The sequence below is a fragment of the Lontra canadensis genome, unplaced genomic scaffold (genome assembly GCF_010015895.1).
Source record: "Lontra canadensis isolate GAN:19392208 unplaced genomic scaffold, GSC_riverotter_1.0 scaffold52, whole genome shotgun sequence".
Lineage (NCBI taxonomy): Eukaryota > Metazoa > Chordata > Mammalia > Carnivora > Mustelidae > Lontra > Lontra canadensis.
This window is the reverse complement of record NW_022631046.1, coordinates 10,886,699-10,908,351: the sequence shown is the minus strand read 5'-3', so window position 1 is coordinate 10,908,351 and position 21,653 is coordinate 10,886,699. Positions and strand designations below refer to the sequence as shown.

Sequence of the window (21,653 nt, the reverse complement as noted above, 5' to 3'; positions counted from 1 at the left end):
GGACTCCATGCTCAGTGGTGAATCTGCTTGAGATTCGTTCCCTGTGCCCCTCCCACACCCTCTTTCTCCCTAAAAATAAATAAATAAATCTTAAAAAAAAAAAAAAAACCACTAAAAATAGACTACTATATAATCCAGCAATCCCTTTCTGGATATATCTTCAAAGGAAATTAAAATAAGATCTCAAAGATACCTGCACTCCCATGTTCACTACATCATTATTCACAAGAGCCAAGATATGTAAACAACCTAGATACATACATATCCTGGAATATTATTCAGCCATGAGAAAGAAGGAAGTCCTGCCATTTGCAATAACATGGATGGACCTTGAGGGCATGATGCTAAGTGAAATAAGTCAGACAAATACTGTATGATATCACTTATATGTGGAATCTAAGAAAGCTGAATTCATAGAAACAGAGTGTAGAGTGGTGGTTACCAGGGGCTAAAGGGGAAGTGGAAGGAGATAGAGAGATGTCAGTCAAATGATACAAACTTTCAGTTATAAGGTGAGTAAGTTCTAGGGATCTTATGTATGACATGGTAATTATAGTTAACAATACATAGTATATACTTAGAAGTTGCTAAGTGAGTAAATCTTAAGTGTTCTTACCACAAAAAAGAAATGGCATTATGTGACATGATAGAGGTCTTAGCTAATGTTATGATGGTAATAATTTTGCAATATATTAGTTTATAAAATCAATACTTTTGTACATTTTATGCTTACATAATGCTATCCATCAATTATATCTCAATAACCTGGGGGGAAAAGTTTGTACTTGAAAATTAATTAATTAATATTTGATTAAATCTATTTAGATGTATATATAACGTGACAACTGAATGCTTTAAATTTATTTTTAGGTTTTTATTTAAATACTGGTTAGTTAACATATAGTGTACTATTAGTTTCTGGTGTACAATTTAGTGATTCCACACTTATATACAACACCAGGTGCTTATCACAACACACGTACTCCTTCATCCCAATCACCTATTTAACCCATTCCTATCCAACTCCCCTCTGGTAACCATCAGTTTGTTCTCTATAGTTAAGAGTCTGTTGCTTGGTTTGCTGCTCTCTTTTTTACCCCTGTGATCATTTGTTTTGTTTCTTAAATTTCACATATTAATAAAATCATAGGGTAGTTGTCTTTCTCTGACTGACATATTTTTCTTAGCATTATACTCTCTAGCTCCAACCATGTCATTGCAAATGGTCAGATTTCATTCTTTTTTGTGGCTGAGTAATATTCCATTATATATATATATACCACATCCTCTTTACCATTCATCAACTGATGGACATTTGGGCCCTTTCCATAATTTGGTTACTGCTGATAATGCTAATGTAAACATCAGGGTGCATGTATCCCTTCAAATTAGAATGCTTTAGACAGCAATCAGAGGTCGTATTGGGCTGGAACACTAAGTACTATACTATAATTAGTCAGTAATTTTAATGAAGTAGTTGTTAAATGAATACTGGCTATATAATCCTGCCAAGAGTAACTTGGCTTTATCAAAATTTAACTTCAGTTTTTATACATAATGATGTTAAATCTTATTTAGAACTCGAGTAAATGCGTTATCTGTATGCACACTAATATTACTATTGACATCTTTTAATAAAAAAAAAATGTTTTGAACTCTTTTCCTCATAATGAGGCCAAAAGAACTTAGATCCAAGTCATGTGTGCTCTAACATTACTGTCAGAAATGTCTTTCTAGGTTTTTCAGTAGCTTCCAGGATAAATATAAGCCACTTATAGCTATTCAAGATTTAACTGTGATCTACATCACTAGGCTTATCTGTGTCATTCTCTAGTGTCTGGTCTTTATTCTAACCATAAGAGAATTCCAGCAGTTCCTAAACTGCGCCATGCAATTGTTTGCTTTCCAGCTTGCTAAAGGCTATTTTCTCTATCCAAATTACTGTTTCTTTTTCATTCTTCATGAAGATATTTTCTAGCCTTCTGGTCAACTATCACTTCTCCCAGGAAGCTATCCCTGACTCTTGTTTATTATTGATACTCCTGTTCTGTGTGCCCACAGCAGATACTCTAAGCCCACTTCTGTTCATTTATTAATCTCAACTGTTAAAATTGGCTTACTTTTCTAGAAGCTCAAAATTAGACGCTGTATCTTATTTATAACAAACATAATGTGGTTCCTGGATATTTATAATTTACTATAATTTCGTTTTTTAGAAGTACACTAATTGATCTGCTATGCAGGGTATACAGCAATAATGAAAGGGATCTATTGATATTAATCATGGAAAAGAAAAGAATGAAATTTATCTGGAAAACACTCCATCAGCAAGAACATAATTTACAAATTATTTACTGTTCTTGAACTTATCTTAAAATTGATGCAGAACAAATTATTTGCTTTGATCACTACTACCTTGCAATTGGTCAAGAAGCACAACAGCTACGTGATGCTGCGCTTGAATTAGTTCAAGATGCAAATCCATCATGAAATTATTTGGTGTGACTGGTTTGCAAATGTCTCCATCTATATCCTGGGCATACTTTGGAAGGATTGAAGTAAAAATAAAAAAGAAATACAGTTATCAAAACATGCTATTTTTAGTATGTCTTTAGCTAAATATAGCTCTCTCCTATTATTACTCAGGTTATCATTTTACTCTAAGCCTTTAAATTCTGCTCACTGCTCAACTCTTTGCAATCTGGTTCACATGTTAATAAACCTGTTTTCAAATTCATCAGTGGTCTCTTCAACAACAAATTTAAAGACTCCTCATTCTCCTTGATTTCTTCTGGGAAGAAGGGAACAGATCTCTGGCCAATAAGACCAAAGCCACCACAAACCATGCTTTACTTACCTACTTGTAGGGCCAGCCCTCTTCCTAGCTAGGTAACATGGACTTCAATCTCATGTAAGAGTTTCCCATTTACCTTGGCATAGCAATGGTCAATCACTGATGATCCATTTGGTAAAGCAGTTAACATGCAATTCAAATTTATTCCGTCAATTGCTTTGTCAAGGAGTTCATAAGCCAAAAATAACTGTTCCACAGGTTTCTTCTAAAGTAATTTTATAAATAAAACAAAATAACACTTAAGGGAAAATCATATATAACATTTTCAAATTTCTTTCAATAATAATTCAAACCAAGTAAAAAATTTAAGTAGTCTATTCAATAGCAACAATATTAAATTTTTTACTAAGTGTATTTGTCTTTGTTTAATGTGGAATACTACTGATAAAAGTGAAATAATAAATACAATTCCTCATTTTTCCAAGGATAAATTAACTTTTTGTAAACATGTATATATCTTCCTTTTATGGTTTTCAAAATTCTGACTGTACCAAACGTAGAGGTAATTTTTTAAAATATAACTCACAAAATTTATCATTTTCCCACACTTCATTTTGAAAGTTAATTTTTTTAAATCTCAGAGCTGGATATCTAGATGCAGAGGCAAACAAATCCAATGGTGTATACCATGATTTTCAAAAACTAAATACCTTTTAATTCTAATTATTCTCACAGAGACAAATAGAATAATACAAAGAGCATCCAGCTTTGTTCAAACTTTAAAATTTCCCATATTTCTCCAGTAAACTTAGGAAATAAAGCAAACACATACATGCAGATAACTGAAATCCTCTATAGAACTGTCCACATGACAATCTTTTTCTCAGCTCCTAAAGGAAGCCACTGTGCTTTGGTTTTTACCATTCTTTTGTGTTTTTTTAAATTTTCACTACATGTGTATGTACCTATTAACCATATGCAATATTACTTACATACTTTTTAATATCGTCAGAAAATTTTGCAGTTCACTTTATACACTCAAACCTATGTTGTTGCAACTTTTTCATGCTGGAGTTATGTAACTCAATGTGTCAGAGTTTGGTTAGCAACACAGAACTCGAGATACTCTTAAGCAGAAAGGGATTTGACAGAGTTAGAGATGTCTATCTCTTCTTAAGCAGAAAGGGATTTGATACACAGAGTTAGAGGAAGGCCAGGGGGAAGGCAAGAAAGCTGCCAGTGACAATATGGCTGCATGCACAAGCCTCCATGAATCTTGGAATCAAGGAGGTGGCTGACAACACCACCAAGTGTCTGCCACACAGAGTCAGGTGAATTCAAGAGCTTTCTCAGCACGGCTGGTAAATGTTCTTCCATCTGCCACTGCCAAATAAGAACTCTGTCTTCCCCTCATTATAAATTCCTTCAAATGCCCCTCATTGGAAGACTAACCTAGAACTACATGGAAGTGAGAGGCTGGGAAATGCAGTTCCAGATTCCCTCCTATGACATGAAGGTGACTGAAGAAGGGAAGGGAAATGATGCCAAGCTGACTCTAGTTCAAGCCCGCACTAATTCATTCACCCTCATGCCCCCATGAATGGTGCGATGTGGAGAAATACGGCACAATATATTTATCCACTCTTCTACCAAAGGACATTTAGACTGCTATTCCTAAAAATGTGTAATGCATTGTACTAGTCTGTGGATCAAGACAAGGTTGGTATTTTCCTTACAGTCCTTATGCCTTTTTTTCTGCTTTCTTTCTCAGATGACTGTCTTAAGACCTCTAGGACATGTTGAACAGAAGAATGACAGATATCCTATGTTGTTACCTCAATATAAAGGGATTTCTTTTAGTCTTTTACCACAGGTATAAAATTCATTACAGGTCTTTGAATGATACCATTAATGGGATATAGAAGTTCTCCTCCATTCCTGACTTAAGAGTTATTTTTTAAAGATGGTTGTTGAGAATGCCTGGGTGGCTTAGTCGGTTAAGTGTCTGCCTTTGGCTCAGGTCATGATCCCAGGGACCTAGGATCAAGTCCCATGTCAGGCTCCAGGCTCAGCAGGGAGTCTGCTTCTCCCTCTGAGCCTCCCCACTCTCATGCTCTCTCTGAAATAAACAAAGAAAATCTTTAAAAAAATTTTAAAAAGATGGTTATTGAATTTTGTCAAATGCCTTTGTTGCATCTTTTTATCTAGTAAGGTAGTTGTATTTCTTCCTTTCATCTCCTACTGTGGCATATTGCATTACATTTTCTTTTTTTTTTTAATTTATTTATTTTTATTTTTTATAAACATATGTTTTTATCCCCAGAGGTACAGGTCTGTGAATCGCCAGGTTTACACACTTCACAGCACTCACCATAGCACACACCCTCCCCAATGTCCATAACCCCACCCCCCTTCTCCCAAACTCCCTCCCCCCCATCAACCCTCAGTTTGTTTTGTGAGATTAAGAGTCAATTATGGTTTGTCTCCCTCCCAATCCCATCTTGTTTCATTTATTCTTCTCCTACCCCCTTAACCCCCCATGTTGCATCTCCACTTCCTCATATCAGGGAGATCATATGATAGTTGTCTTTTTCTGATTGACTTATTTCGGTAAGCATGATACCCTCTAGTTCCATCCATGTCGTCGTAAATGGCAAGATTTCATTTCTTTTGATGACTGCATAGTATTCCATTGTGTATATATACCACATCTTCTTTATCCATTCATCTGTTCATGGACATCTAGGTTCTGTCCATAGTTTGGCTATTGTAGACATTGCTGCTATAAACATTCGGGTGCACGTGCCCCTTCGGATCACTACATTTGTATCTTTAGGGTAAATACCCAGTAGTGCAGTTGCTGGGTCATAGGGTAGTTCTATTTTCAACATTTTGAGGAACCTCCATGCTGTTTTCAGAGTGGTTGCACCAGCTTGCATTCCCACCAACAGTGTAGGAGGGTTCCCCTTTCTCCGTATCCTCGCCAGCATCTGTCATTTCCTGACTTGTTAATTTTAGCCATTCTGACTGGTGTGAGGTGATATCTCATTGTGGTTTTGATTTGTATTTCCCTGATGCCGAGTGATGTGGAACACTTTTTCATGTGTCTGTTGGCCATCTGGATGTCTTCTTTGCAGAAATGTCTGTTCATGTCTTCTGCCCATTTCTTGATTGGATTATTTGTTCTTTGGGTGTTGAGTTTGCTAAGTTCTTTATAGATTTTGGACACTAGCCCTTTATCTGATATGTCATTTGCAAATATCTTCTCCCATTCTGTCGGTTGTCTTTTGGTTTTGTTAACTGTTTCCTTTGCTGTGCAAAAGCTTTTGATCTTGATAAAATCCCAATAGTTCATTTTTGCCCTTGCTTCCCTTGCCTTTGGCGATGTTCCTAGGAAGATGTTGCTGCGGCTGAGGTCGAAGAGGTTGCTGCCTGTGTTCTCCTCAAGGATTTTGATGGATCCCTTTCTCACATTGAAGTCCTTCATCCACTTTGAGTCTATTTTTGTGTGTGGTGTAAGGAAATGATCCAATTTCATTTTTCTGCATGTGGCTGTCCAATTTTCCCAACACCATTTATTGAAGAGGCTGTCTTTTTTCCATTGGACATTCTTTCCTGCTTTGTCAAAGATTAGTTGACCATAGAGTTGAGGGTCTATTTCTGGGTTCTCTATTCTGTTCCATTGATCTATGTGTCTGTTTTTGTACCAGTACCATGCTGTCTTGATGATGACAGCTTTGTAATAGAGCTTGAAGTCCGGAATTGCGATGCCACCAACTTTGGCTTTCTTTTTCAATATTCCTTTGGCTATGCGAGGTCTTTTCTGGTTCCATATAAATTTTAGGATTATTTGTTCCATTTCTTTGAAAAAAACGGATGGTATTTTGATAGGAATTTCATTAAATGTGTAGATTGCTTTAGGTAGCATAGACATTTTCACAATATTTATTCTTCCAATCCAGGAGCATGGAACATTTTTCCATTTTTTTGTGTCATCCTCATTTCTTTCATGAGTACTTTATAGTTTTCTGAGTATAGATTCTTAGCCTCTTTGGTTAGGTTTATTCCTAGGTATCTTATAGTTTTGAGTGCAACTGTAAATGGAATTGACTCCTTAATTTCTCTTTCTTCTGTCTTATTGTTGGTGTACAGAAATGCAACTGATTTCTGTGCATTGATTTTATATCCTAAGACTTTACTGAATTCTTGTGCAAGTTCTAGCAGTTTTGGAGTGGAGTCTTTTGGGTTTTCCACATATAGTATCATATCATCTGCGAAGAGTGATAGTTTGACTACTTCTTTGCTGATTTGGATGCCTTTAATTTCCTTTTTTTGTCTGATTGCTGAGGCTAGGATTTCTAGTACTATGTTGAATAGCAGTGGTGATAATGGACATCCCTGCCGTGTTCCTGATCTTAGCGGAAAAGCTTTCAGTTTTTCTCCATTGAGAATGATATTTGCAGTGGGTTTTTCATAGATGGCTTTGATAATAATGAGGTATGTGCCCTCTATCCCTACACTTTGAAGAGTTTTGATCAGGAAGGGATGCTGTACTTTGTCAAATGCTTTTCAGCATCTATTGAGAGTATCATATGGTTCTTGTTCTTTCTTTTATTAATGTGTTGTATCACGCTGATTGATTTGTGGATGTTGAACCAACCTTGCAGCCCTGGAATAAATCCCACTTGGTCGTGGTGAATAATCCTTTTAATGTACTGTTGAATCCTATTGGCTAGTATTTTGGTGAGAATTTTCGCATCTGTGTTCATCAAGGATATTGGTCTATAGTTCTTTTTGATGGGATCCTTGTCTGGTTTTGGGATCAAGGTGATGCTGGCCTCATAAAATGAGTTTGGAAGTTTTCCTTCCATTTCTATTTTTTGGAACACTTTCAGGAGAATAGGAATTAGTTCTTCTTTAAATGTTTGGTAGAATTCCCCCGGGAAGCCATCTGGCCCTGGGCTTTTGTTTGTTTGGAGATTTTTGATGACTGTTTCAATCTCCTTACTGGTTATGGGTCTGTTCAGGTTTTCTATTTCTTCCTAGCTCAGTTGTGGTAGTTTATACGTCTCTAGGAATGCAACCATTTCTTCCAAATTGTCAAATTTGTTGGCATAGAGTTGCTCATAGTATGTTCTTATAATTGTATTTCTTTGGTGTTAGTTGTGATCTCTCCTCTTTCATTCATGATTTTATTTATTTGGGTCCTTTCTCTTTTCTTTTTGATAAGTCTGGCCAGGGGTTTATCAATCTTATTAATTCTTTCAAAGAACCAGCTCCTAGTTTCGTTGATTTGTTTTTGTTTTGTTTTGTTTGGTTTGGTTTGGTTTCTATTTCATTGATTTCTGCTCTGATCTTTATGATTTCTCTTCTCCTGCTGGGTTTAGGGTTTCTTTCTTGTTCTTTCTCCAGCTCCTTTAGGTGTAGGGTTAGGTTGTGTACCTGAGACCTTTCTTGTTTCTTGAGAAAGGCTTGTACCGCTATATATTTTCCTCTCAGGACTGCCTTTGCTGTGTCCCACAGATTTTCAACTGTTGTGTTTTCATTATCATTTGTTTCCATGAATTTTTTCAATTCTTCTTTCATTTCCTGGTTGACCCATTCATTCTTTAGAAGGATGCTCTTTAGTCTCCATGTATTTGGGTTCTTTCCAAATTTCCTCTTGTGATTGAGTTCTAGCTTCAGAGCTTTGTGGTCTGAAAATATGCAGGGAATGATCCCAATCTTTTGGTACTGGTTGAGACCTGATTTGTGACCCAGGATGTGATCTATTCTGGAGAATGTTCCATGTGCACTAGAGAAGAATGTGTATTCTGTTGCTTTGGGATGGAATGTTCTGAATATATCTGTGATGTCCATCTGGTCCAGTGTGTCATTTAAGGTCTTTATTTCCTTGTTGATCTTTTGCTTGGATGACCTGTCCATTTCAGTGAGGGGAGTGTTAAAGTCCCCTACTATTATTGTATTATTGTTGATGTTTTTCTTTGATTTTGTTAGTAATTGGTTTATATAGTTGGCTGCTCCCACGTTAGGAGCATAGATATTTAAAATTGTTAGATCTTCTTGTTGGACAGATCCTTTGAGTATGATATAGTGTCCTTCCTCATCTCTTATTATAGTCTTTGGCTTAAAATCTAATTGATCTGATATAAGGATTGCCACTCTTGCTTTCTTCTGATGTCCCTTAGCATGGTAAATTCTTTTCCACCCCCTCGCTTTAAATCTGGAGGTGTCTTCGGGTTTAAAATGAGTTTCTTGTAGGCAACATATAGATGGGTTTTGTTTTTTTATCCATTCTGATACCCTGTGTCTTTTGATTGGGGCATTTAGCCCATTAACATTCAGGGTAACTATTGAGAGATATGAATTTAGTGCCATTGTATTGCCTGTAAGGGGACTGTTATTGTATACTGTCTCTGTTCCTTTCTGATCTACTACTTTTAGGGTCTCTCTTTGCTTAGAGGACCCCTTTCAATATTTCCTGTAGAGCTGGTTTGGTGTTTGCAAATTCTTTCAGTTTTTGTTTGTCCTGGAGGCTTTTAGTCTCTCCTTCTATTTTCAATGATAGCCTAGCTGGATATAGTATTCTTGGCTGCATGTTTTTCTCGTTTAGTGCTCTGAATATATCATGCCTGCTCTATCTGGCCTGCCAGGTCTCTGTGGATAAGTCTGCTGCCAATCTAATATTTTTACCATTGTATGTTACAGACTTCTTTTCCCGGGGCTGCTTTCAGGATTTTCTCTGTCACTAAGACTTGTAAATTTTACTATTAGGTGACGGGGTGTGGACCTGTTCTTATTGATTTTGAGGGGGGTTCTCTGAAACTCCTGGATTTTGATGCTTGTTCCCTTTGCCATATTGGGGAAATTCTCTCCAATATACATTATGCTCCCCTCTCTCTTTCTTCTTCTTCTGGAATCCCAATTATTCTAATGTTGTTTCATCTTAGGGTGTCACTTATCTCTCGAATTCTGCCCTCATGGTCCAGTAGCTGTTTGTCCCTCTTTTGCTCGGCTTCTTTATTCTCTGTCATTTGGTCTTCTATATCGCTAATTCTTTCTTCTGCCTCATTTATCCTAGCAGTGAGAGCCTCCATTTTTTATTGCACTTCATTAATAGCTTTTTTTATTTCAACTTGGTTAGATTTTAGTTCTTTCATTTCTCCAGAAAGGGCTTTTATATCTCCTGAGAGGGTTTCTCTAATATCTTCCATGCCTTTTTCGAGCCCGGCTAGAACCTTGAGAATTGTCATTCTGAACTCTAGATCTGACGTATTACCAATGTCTATATTGATTAGGTCCCTAGCCTTCGGTACTGCCTCTTGTTCTTTTTTTTGTGGTGAATTTTTCGGCCTTGTCATTTTGTCCAGATAAGAGTATATGAAAAAGCAAGTAAAATACTAAAAGGGTGGTAAAGACCCCAGGAAAATATGCTTTAACCAAATCAGAAGAGATCCCAAATCGTGAGGGGGGAGCAAGAGGATAAAAAGAGGTTCAGAAAGAAAAAAAAAAATTAAAAAAAGAAAACAAATAAAGAAAAAATATAAAAAAGAAAAGAATATATATATATATATATATATGTATATATATATATGATAAACTAGTTAAAAACGTTAAAAAAGAAAAGGGTAAAAGGTAAAAAAAAATTTAGCAGAAGAAGAGAGAAAAAAGAATTGAAAAAGAAAAAAAAATTAACTGCAAGACTAAAGAACCATGGGGAGAAAGCCATGAGCTCAGTGCTTTGCTTTCTCCTCCTCTGGAATTCCGCTGCTCTCCTTGGTATTGAAACTGCACTCCTTGGTAGGTGAACTTGGTCCAGCTGGGTTTCTTGTTGATCTTCTGGGGGAGGGGCCTGTTGTAGTGATTCTCAAGTGTCTTTGCCCCAGGCAGAGTTGCACCGCCCTTACCAGGGGCAGGGATGAGTAATCCGCTCCGGTTTGCTTTCGGGAGCTTTTGTTTCCTGAGCACTTTCCTTAGAGTTCCGGAGGATGGGAATGAAGATGGCGGCCTCCCAGTCTCCGGCCTGAAGGAGCCGAGAGCCCGGGGCCACGCTCCTCAGTGCACCCTCAGAGAACAGCGCCCAATTACTCCCGTCACCCTGGCCTCTGGCCGCGCTCCGAGCTGACTGAGCCTGCGACTGGTTCAAGGTAACCCCGAGCTGAGAGTCACTCCTCGGCTCTGTCTCTGTAGCCGGCTTCCCCGTTCTAATACCTGCGAGCTCTGCGACACTCAGACACCCCCGATCCTTCTGTGACCCTGCGGGACCTGAGGTCATGCTGACCCCGCGTGGGCTTCACCCCAGTTAAGCCTCTGGAGCGATGTCCCTCAGCGGAACAGACTTTTAAAAGTCCCGATTTTGTGCTCCGTTGCTCCGCCACTTGCCGGGAGCCGGCCCCTCCCCCCGCGGTCTATCTTCCCGTTGCTTTGGATTCACTTCTCCACCAGTCCTACCTTTCAGAAAGTGGTTGATTTTCTGTTTCTAGAATTGCTGTTTTTCTTCTCTTCGATCTCCCGTTGGATTTGTAGGTGTTTGCAATCTTTAGATAAGCTATCTAGCTGATCTCCTGCTACCTGAGGTAGTCTCAGCCTGCTACTTCTCCGCCATCTTGACTCCTCCCTGCATTACGTTTTCTAATGTTAAATCACCCTTGAGTTCCTGGAATATACACAATTTGATGACACACATCCATTTAAAGATATATAGATATATATCTCCATTCAAGAATCATAGGCTCAGGGAGGTTCTCATCCAGCTCAAGTAATGTAAATTCAAATAACAGACCTACAAGAAGGCAGGCTCATGATTACAAATCATTAGGAAGAAAGACTTTCTCCCACCCACCCACCTCCAGTACCCATGTGGAGATACCACCCCACACAAATAGGCACATTGATTTTTTTCTGGTCTCCCTTCTCTAGAATGTGGACTTTTGGATGTCATAATTTTAGTGTGTAAGTCTCAGTTCCAAACCCCCATCTTTCATGTGCCCAAGCTTCACATCTTGTCACTGGATAGCTGTTAATCTGAGCTTTTTTTGTAACTAAGCCCATCAACCAACTGCAGCATCTACTCATAAAATGACCATTCAAGTTTTCAGTTCCCCTTTCTATTTCAGCCCCTGGAATTTATCTTACTTTCTTGTGAGCTCCACAATGTGCCTGAGGATATTTGTTCAATTCTGTCCAAAATTTTGATGTGCTTTGTAGCAACAGGGTTTTCAGCTCAACTGGTTTGCCCTTTTGCCAGAAACAGAAGTCTCTAAGGATGCCTTTTTAACACTAAAAGATTTCAAAGACCCTCCCCCACACACACCTATATTCTACCATTAACATCATCACCATCACTATCACCTTTGTTATCTTTGTCATTATCATGCAAACATTTAAACAATGTTCCACACACTCGGCTAAATGTTTTACATGGACTAATTTTTTAACTGCACTACACTATGAGGTAGATACCTATTAATTGCTGTAATTTTATAATACATTTATTGAAAGAACTAGCTGCTATGTATTCAGTAAAACTTTTAAATAAGCTTTGAATGTGATAACAATAAACAGCTCATTTTTTTAAATAGTTGCATGTATATATGCAAGATATATAATTTATCCCACCTACAATCTCTGATAGGGGAGCATATGGATTTTGGATTCTCCTTACAATAAATTCTCACTCCTTTTCTCCACTTCAGTCCCCTCCAGATGAGTCTGAGACCCTAAATTAAAAGTCAGTGCTCTACATAAAACATAACAGAAAAACTGAGTAGCTGCCATGTGCCAGGTACTGGTGTCTACAACATTAACAATACTTCATTTAGATTACATAACTTAAATAATACCAGTAGAATAGGTTCTATTGTTACAATTTTACAGATGAAGACATTTATATTCAAACAGATGAAATAATCTGTTTAAGATAACATAGTCAATATTAGAGTCAAGATTCAACTCCGGATCTTCCAACACCAACGGTTGAGCCCTTAGGACACATCAACAAACCACCTGTACTACATCTACCATGAGCCACAGTACAGTTGGGCAGGTTGCCTATCGCACAATGTTAAGGGGTACCATTCATGCTGTTATCCTCATAGACTTATATATTTATTTTGGCAATTTCCCAGAATGGCAATAAATCATATCAAGGAAAGGGTACATTTTTCTAATTTAAATAAGAGTAGCAATAGTTAGTAAACAGTCTTCAGCTTCTTCATTTGGGAAAACTGCCACCTTCTATGAAACTCATTTTATTTAATGGCTTTAACTGCCAGAAATTTTACCTGAAGCCAAAATCTAGCACTTTGTAACTTCTACTACTATTCTTATTCCTGCCCTATGAAGCCTCAGAGAATAAGTGCTGACCCACTAAGTCAGTGATTCTGAAATTCTAGTTTCTTTAAGAATCTACGTGGGCGGGGGGTGGGGGGGCACCTGGGTGGTTCAGTCAGCTAAGTGTCTGCCTTGGGCTCAGGTCTTGGAATTGAGCCCCACATAGGAAACCTCCTTCTCCCTCTCCCTCTGTCATTCCCCCTGCTTGTTCTCTCTCTCCCTCTCTCTCATTCTCTCTCTCAAATAAATAAATAAAAGAATCTATTGGGGGAATTTTAAGAGGAAAATACCTGGAATCATAAACTTTTAAGACCCCACAATTGAAATTATGATTCAATATGCCTAAGTGGGAAATAGGAAGCTGTATATTTAGCAAGCGCTATAAGTGATCCCTGGAAAAACCATTGGCAGACAGTTATTATGCCTCAATTTCTTGTGAATTTCAAACATACTGTTCCCAATTTAAGATTTCTCAACTCTAGCTCTCTTAAGACACAATACTACATAAAGAACTCAAAATTGCATTTCCTAAACCCTAAATTAGAAGAAAATAAATTCAGAATGATCCCCCAGTCCTCAAGTATATTCATGATATTTAACTGGTACCCAGTTATTAAGACTTGCATATTTTATGCATTAGAAAAATATCTTTCACACAAGTATCCTGAAGACATTTTTTTTTTTAAATCAAAAGGCAACACAGCATAGTAACTAAATGCCTGGACATTGAAGGCAACACGTCTAATCAAATCCACTTACTATGCGACCTTGAGTAAGTTAGATGTAATAGCAAAAATCATCATTATGACTACCACAAATCAACTGAAGTGAATCTCACAAACACAACACAGAGATAAAAAGCAAGCTGCAGAAGAATACACACACTATGACACCATTTAAAAACAACACTTCCTACTTCCTGAGAATACACACATATGTAATAAAAGTATACCTGGAATTTATAATATATTTAGAATAACAGTTACTGCTAGGCAGGAGGAAAGGTGATATGATCAAAGGGGTTAATGGAGAAGTTTCAAGTGTACTAATAGGTACTGTTTCTTAAGGGGATATGGGTCTTCCTTATAACATTCTTTACAATTTTATGACATATATTTTAAATTGATTTTTCAGAGAAAATACAGCAATTCTGAGTATTAACATTAGCAACAGGAAAAGTGCTGATGAAATAATGTTGGGAAAAAAACATCAGAATGCTATGCTAAAAAATACAAAAAAGACTAGAAGGGAATATAAAAAATAATATTTCAGTCCATATAGTAAAATTGCAGATTTTTCTTTTTTGTATATATCAAAATGTCCTCTAATGTTAATACAACTTTTATAATTTAAAATTAAAGTTTTTTAATTAATCAGGCAAACAAAAATACAAATCCGTGGCTTCTTCTCTAGAAAAAGTATTTTTCAACAGTAGTCCATGAGCACTAGTGTCCTAAGTAGCTATTCCGTGATGGATAAAATGGGTTTTATTTTCAAATAATGGAATATATGGTATTCTATACCTTCTTGAAAAACCACAATGCTCATAAGCAAATGAATGCCTCTGAGAAGTCTTATAGTAAAGAATCTGTTGTGTTTAATCCGAAGATACTGGACTCTGACATCCTTTTCTGAAGCATATTATTAGCATCACATAGAACTGACTTGATAAAATGCTAGTTCTTGTCTATAAATTAAAGTGTTTATAACATATATGACATGGTTCCCTAGACTCCCATTCAGATCTATACAACAACACAATCTTTGATGGACAGAAATAATTCAAATATTGTAAGAAAAACATAACCAATAAGAGAAATAGCTATTTATCTCCCTCACCCCCTTTCTTCTCTAACAATCACTAAGAACTTGCCCAATGCAAGAGACTCTTCTAAGTGTATTTTCAACAGGTAATAACTCATTGAATCTGTCAGAGGAATATGCTGAGCAGGATCTCTCTGCTTTATGAGTCTATGAATCACAACACATTCAAAATACCAATGGTAATGTAACTACAAATCCTTTTAAGATATTTACCAGGTTATTTTTAAAGCTAAGTGGGATTTTTTTTCTACAGTAAAAGCAAAAGGTAGAAAATGTCCCCTGTAGTTTTCAATGTATGTAGAAACTATAAATTCTCAAATATTAAATATTCAAAATTATTTCTATAATTAACCATTACATATTTACAAAGTTAGTATTGTTTGAAAATCTAAATTCCTGGGTTTTTTAAAGATTTTTTTTTAATGTATTTATTTGACAGAGAGAGATCACGAGCAGGCAGGCAGAGAGAGAGAGAAGAGGAAGCAGGCTCCCCATTGAGCAGGGAGCCGGATACGGGACTCGATCCCAGGACCCTGAGATCATGACCTGAGCCGAAGGCAGAGGCTTTAACCCCCTGAGCCACTCAGGTGCCCTAAATTCCTGTTTTTAACTGTATTTTCTAAAATATTTTTGTAGGATGTCTGCGTGCATCAGTTGGTTAAGCATCTGCCTTCACCTCAGGTCATGATCCTGGGTTCCTGGGATCAAATCCAGCACTGGGCTCCCTGCTCAGCAGGAAATCTTCTCCCTCTGCCTGCCACTCCCCCTGTTTGTGCTGTCTCTCTCTCTGACAAATAAATAAATAAAAATCTTTTAAAAAAAATAAAATATTTTTGCAATACCTTTAATATTGGAAGAATTTCTGTGTTCCCTCTCGAAATCCCAAGGGAGTCACCAGTTCCTTTCCTTAAAGGTATCTCTGTGGGGGAAAAGAAAGGAAAAGAAGGAAGGAAGGAGCAGAAGGGGAAGGAAAGGAAGAGAAGAAAGAGGAGGAGGAAAAAAAGGGTTAAAAGTAGGAAGAAGAGGAGTGAGAAGGAGAAAAGAAACAAAGGGAAAGAAGGAAAGACCAGAGGAAAGAGGAGAAAAGAAAAAATGTAAACATAGCAGTGAATCATAATCCTAAAAAATGTTATGCCAAATTTTTTGAGTTTTGGTTACTCTTTGATTACTTATGATTTTAGAAATGATTCGACACTTAGAAATTGACTGAATACAAAATTATTTCTTCCATATAATTATATTTTGTCTTTATATAAATTAATTTAAAAGCATCTTGCAGTACAACAAACAAAATTAAAAATCTTGATTATTAACAAGGTAATATTATGGTAAAGAGACTGGTCTTCCTACACAGTCTATACAGTCCATTGAAAAGCATTCAAAAGGGGGTGCCTGGGTGGCTCAGTTGGTTAAGCAACTACTTTCAGCTCAGGTCACGGACCCGGAGTCCCAGGATCAAGTCCTGTGTCGGTTTCCCAGCTCCATGGGGAGCCTGCTTCTTCCTCTGACCTTCTCCCTCTCATTTTCTCTCTCACTCTCTCTCCCTCAAATAAATAAATAAAATCTTAAAAAAGAAAAGAAAAAAGAAAAGCATTCAAAAAACAGTGTAAGAGCCTTATGAATTTGGACAAATATCAGAAAAGGCTGGTTTGAGTGAAAGGAATATATATTATAAATATATGGCAATGCTAGCTTCCTATTTTAAAATCTATTCTATAATTTAAATGAAATAATCCATTACTTAGTAAACAGTCCAATAAATATTTTGAATCAGACTGCTATAATTAATATATAAGAATGACTTGTACTTTGTGTTTTATGTGCCAATAAGATGATGGTAATAATAATACTGGAAAAGTTATAAGAATTTATACATCTAAATGGGGATAACCCCTCACTACATAAACTTAGATTTTTCTATTTTTAAATGGATCACACTCCAGTATCAATTAATTCTTTAGAGGTGAAACACTTTAGCAAAGAATCAACAAATTGCATTTAGTTAATCTGTAATTAAACAGAGTATAAATACAACAAAACAATAGTCTCCCAAAAGTAATTAATAAGCAAAACAAAATTGAATAAGAAATAGACAAAAAAAAAATCATTGGGCTTTTTGCTTTCTGGAAAAGCAAATTTCTGGAAAAATTCTCCTGTCTAGAGACCACTAGAAAAGCTAAAAAAATTGTTTCTTCATATTTAAGTAAAAAAGATCATGAAAATGGGAACTTGAGCTACGTTCCCAACTGAGAACTTTTGTCAATTCTGAAACAAAGCTAAGAAGCCAAGTGATGCTTCTGAGAGCCCTGAGAACTAAAGCAACAGAGATTACGATCCAGGGCCACCACGAGTGAGAAGCCAGAAGGGGCTGCATCCCAGGAGTTAGGGTAAATGGAAAATAAGTCAACAAAAGAGCATCTCAGCTTCAAATTATCTTAATCTCTCAAATTGGACTAATGGGATCCTGGAGTAGTAGTGTCTTCATACATTCAGTAAAACAAGCATAAACCTTCTCTGGAAGGTTTTAACCTCATTAACCTCATCTAAGCCTTCAAGTTATTTCTATAATATATTTAGCAAATATAATGTCTACCACACAACCAAAAATAGCCAGAGTAACCAAATAGATGATGAAGCAGTTCTTCACTTAGGAACTCAACATAGTAAGTGCAGAAGAAATGACAGAAGTTTAAAAACCTTTCTGGATTCTCACTCCCACTCCTTCAATGACAGATAAAAGTTGTATAAATATCTCCACCTCCCAGGTCTCTAGGTTCTACAAAGTCTCCTACAGGTCTCTCATAGGAATAACCCCTAAACCTATAAGAGTAGCCTTCTCTGTAACTTACTGCATTTTGTATTGTCTTCCTTTCCTTTACTGTCTTAGTTCTCCACACTACCGCCCTGTTTCCCTATATAATATCCCAAATAAAACACTGGACTCAACAACTTGTCTCAGAATCTACATCTGGGCGGGGGGGGAAACCTAGGAAAAAGGTCAGACTGACAATAGCTGAACTCACTGGTAAGTCTTTACAACACAACATGTGCGATAACTAGGTATTATATGCTTCCTGATTCAACACAACAGGAAGTAAACAGCAGCACCACCTATGAAGTATTCTTACAAATTTAGAAGATATTGACAGGAATTCTTTTTGAAGATATCACGGGAATCTAATCAAGCCTCTAGAGCCAACTACCAGGCAAAGAAACAAGTTAATTCCACAAAGACATAAGAAGCCAAATCCAGATTGTGGGGAATCCTACAAGATGGCAAATTTCTTCAAAAAATAAATGGCTTGAAAGGGGGAGGAAGAAAGGAACTCTTTTAGATTAGAAAGAGAGACTCAAGAAAAATGTAAGAAAGTAAAATGTATGTATGGGCTTATTTGGATCCTGATTAGAACAAACCAACTTAAGATATTTTTAATATAGTCAGTGACATAGGACTTTTCCCCTAATTTTGTATGGTAATAATGGCATTTTAGTTCTGTAAAACAAAACAGAATCTTTATCTGTTACATAAATACATAAACCAATAGACACACACACACGCACACACATGTGTGCATGCACACACACAAACACATTGGGGTATTTGCTGGTGAAATGACATGACATCTGTTTTAAAACACTCCAAAGGAAAACATGTGTTCCAGGAAGGAATGAAGTAAGATTGGCAAAATGTTCATAATATTCGCACTGCATAATAGGTACATGGTAAGTTATTTCATCTCTCTCTATTTGAAATTCTGCAAATATATAAATTTTAAAAAAGGAAAAGGCATTTTAAGACAGGACATTTCAAAAAAAATAGGACTTGAATGTATTAGATAGCCAGAGACCTTTAACCAGTAGTTCCCAAACTTTGATGTGTATCAAAATCACCAGATAAACTAATAAAGACTAGAAAGGCCCAGGCTAGATGAAGTAGAATAGGATCTGGGCCTTTGTATTTTTAATAAGTTCCCAAGTGATACTGATGCCAATCAAAATTTGAGAACCATGGCTCTAAAATTCTATCTGTTAAGCCATACTCAAATAAACAGCAGAGCCAGATCAATAAATCTCTGGGAAAACAAGTACTACAATAATTACTTTACTACAAAGTCCTTTAAATGTCATACACACTGTGTAAGAGGGGTAAAATAGGAAAGTAAACACCCACTAACCACACTCCCACCTTACTCCCTACATATGGGTTACTTTTTAAAACAGATGGTTCAGGGGTTCAACCACATGCTGAAGAAAGAAGGTCAGAGCATAAGGCTGTCCTTTGGGAGAAGGAACTTTCTAAAAGGAGAAGAATTGCTAGCAGAAAGGGATTGGGGCAGAGAGAGTAAGGAGTGGGTGGGAAATGAGAACAAAAATAAAGGAAGATAAGAGGAAAAGGGGAAAAGAAAAGTAGAAACAAAATAAGTGAAGACAACAAATTTTAAAAGGAGGGAATCAGAAGAGAGGAGGAAATTTAAGAGGAGATAAAATGTAAAACACTGATCCATTCAAAAGACATTTATTTAAGTTCCCAGTCTGTATAGGGCAGTGTGGTAGGTACCAAAAATATAACGGCAACCAAAATATGCTCTCTTTCTTCAAGCAGCATACACTCTATCGGGAAATGGCAAAGGAGGAAGGGCAATAAAAGGGAAAAAGTAAAAAGAAAGGATGGGGAAGAAGTTCACTTCTTCACTCATGAGGTGAAAGTGGTGAGGAATGGAGAAGGGGAATATATGAGTGAGGGGAAGAAAAAAGACACTTTTCTGCCACGGAACCATAGAATAACCTCTTTTTAACATTCACTTGATTAAACCTCTACTATTTCTATCCCTGGTTATAAATCACCAAGGAAGCACAGTGCTGAAATGCCTAGTTTCCATTAACACTAGTTATTCTGTATTCCAACTTATACATTCATATGCACATCTGTAATTAGTAACTTCATACTTTTTCATTCATTATATTACCTAGAGATTTTTTAAATTTTCTTCGTGGGTTTCCTAATAACTCCAATATTTCACTTAATCGCAATGTGACCTCTGCTACCACCACAATGTCAATATCTTCCATTTTATAGCAGTGAATTACTTCATTTATCTGCCACAGAAGATAAACCCACTGAAAAGAGAAAATCAATTAAAAGTTTATTACATTATAGAGTAATTTTTCTAAACTTAGGACTTCCTTGAAGTCATCATCTTCTAAACATATGAAAATGTTAGACAGGTAAACACCCCCTTACTAATACATCTTAATTATAAACATCAATGGTCTTAATCAATCTGTTTATATAAACTCATAAAGAAGATCCACCTATGCTTATAATCTGCATATCTATAGCCATAATGGAAAATTTATCATCTTTTTTTTAACATATCAGTAAAGATTATCAGTATCCTCAAAGTTCTCATTCTCCCTTCACAAAGCAGCTGTTATGATCACTACCAAAGTCTTCCAAAACAGTGAAGTTACAGTAAGCAGGTGTTTCAGGCTCCATGTTAGGTGCCTTCAAAGCTGTCTATCATGCCTACACCCCCAAAGTCTAGCACATAAAATTAGCCATCACACTTTGGGAACTAAAATGAGGAAACAACATTACTTTTTCATAGTACATGGTAAAACCAAGCCCATGTACCCAATGTACAACACAGCAAGTATGTTACTGTTAAAATGTTCCCTCCTAATGTTCCCAGGTTATAATATTCACACCCAGTCAATTTTCTCCTTTCCACAAAAGAGCTCTTTGAAATAATCTAAAGATATGATTGCAGAAAAAAACCCTAAAATTCCTTATTTATTTGTATTTTCTATTATTAACCTCCTCAATGAACTTATCCAAGTTTGTGTAACCTTAAATGCACTATATTTATTCTTTCCTTAAAAAACTGAAATACCTTCCCACTCCCCAAAACTAAATTGCAGAAGTACAGAGAATATACTTAGAGAAAGGCTGAGTCAGCACCACATTTAAAGAATGGTAGTTATGCAGGTGGATAAATAGGGAAAATTTAGATTTGAAATGTGCATCACAACTTAAAGCAAGTAAAAGGAAACAAAAAGGAATACTTTATTACTACTGATTTTCTGGGTGAATTTTGCATAGTCACTTCTGGCCATATTGATCTTCTGAATTCCTAATTTGCATTTCTGCCATAGGAACATTAACATGTCCACAACAATTTCTTTATCAGGCTGAACATTCTGAAAACAAAAATGATAAAGTAAATTGGTAAGAATAATAAGATACACATATAAATACAGTTATATAGCATTTAATGTGTGCCAAGGAAGATTATAAGAGCTTTATATACCTACGGACTGAATGTTTGTGTCTATCCAAAATTTCTGTGTTGAAATTCTAACTCCCAGTGTGATAATATTTGGAGGTGGGGCCTCCCACCTTGAGGTGAAGGTAAAGCCCTCAAGAGTGAAAATACTACCCTTATAAAAGGGACCCCAGAGTCTGTCACTCTCTTTCTGCCAAGCGAGGACACAAGGCAAAGACAGCCATCTATGAACCAGGAGGTGAACCCTCACCAGGCACCAAATCTGCTGGTGCCTTGATCTTGGATTTCTCAGCCTCCAGAACTACAAGAAATAAGTCGCCCCTATTTAAGCCACCCTGTTTATGGTATTTTTGTTATGGTAGCCCAAAGAGACTTAAGACTTGTAACAATTTATTTAATCTTCATGACAACCTTAT

The 21,653-nt window shown here is 36.6% G+C and overlaps 1 protein-coding gene across 2 annotated transcripts in view; it reads right to left on the bottom strand.

Annotated features, from left to right (window-relative positions):
• The window catches only part of CFAP54 (cilia and flagella associated protein 54), a 317,324-nt gene that overhangs the window by 248,769 nt on the left and 46,902 nt on the right, over positions 1-21,653 (bottom strand). For both annotated transcript variants that reach the window (XM_032874281.1, XM_032874282.1), the window contains exons 13-17: positions 21,017-21,151; positions 19,918-20,068; positions 15,793-15,869; positions 2,931-3,059; positions 2,416-2,542 (exon numbers count right to left, since the gene is read on the bottom strand). In XM_032874281.1, the coding sequence (XP_032730172.1) occupies positions 2,416-2,542; positions 2,931-3,059; positions 15,793-15,869; positions 19,918-20,068; positions 21,017-21,151 (619 nt within the window). The remainder of the gene's footprint in view (positions 1-2,415; positions 2,543-2,930; positions 3,060-15,792; positions 15,870-19,917; positions 20,069-21,016; positions 21,152-21,653) is intronic.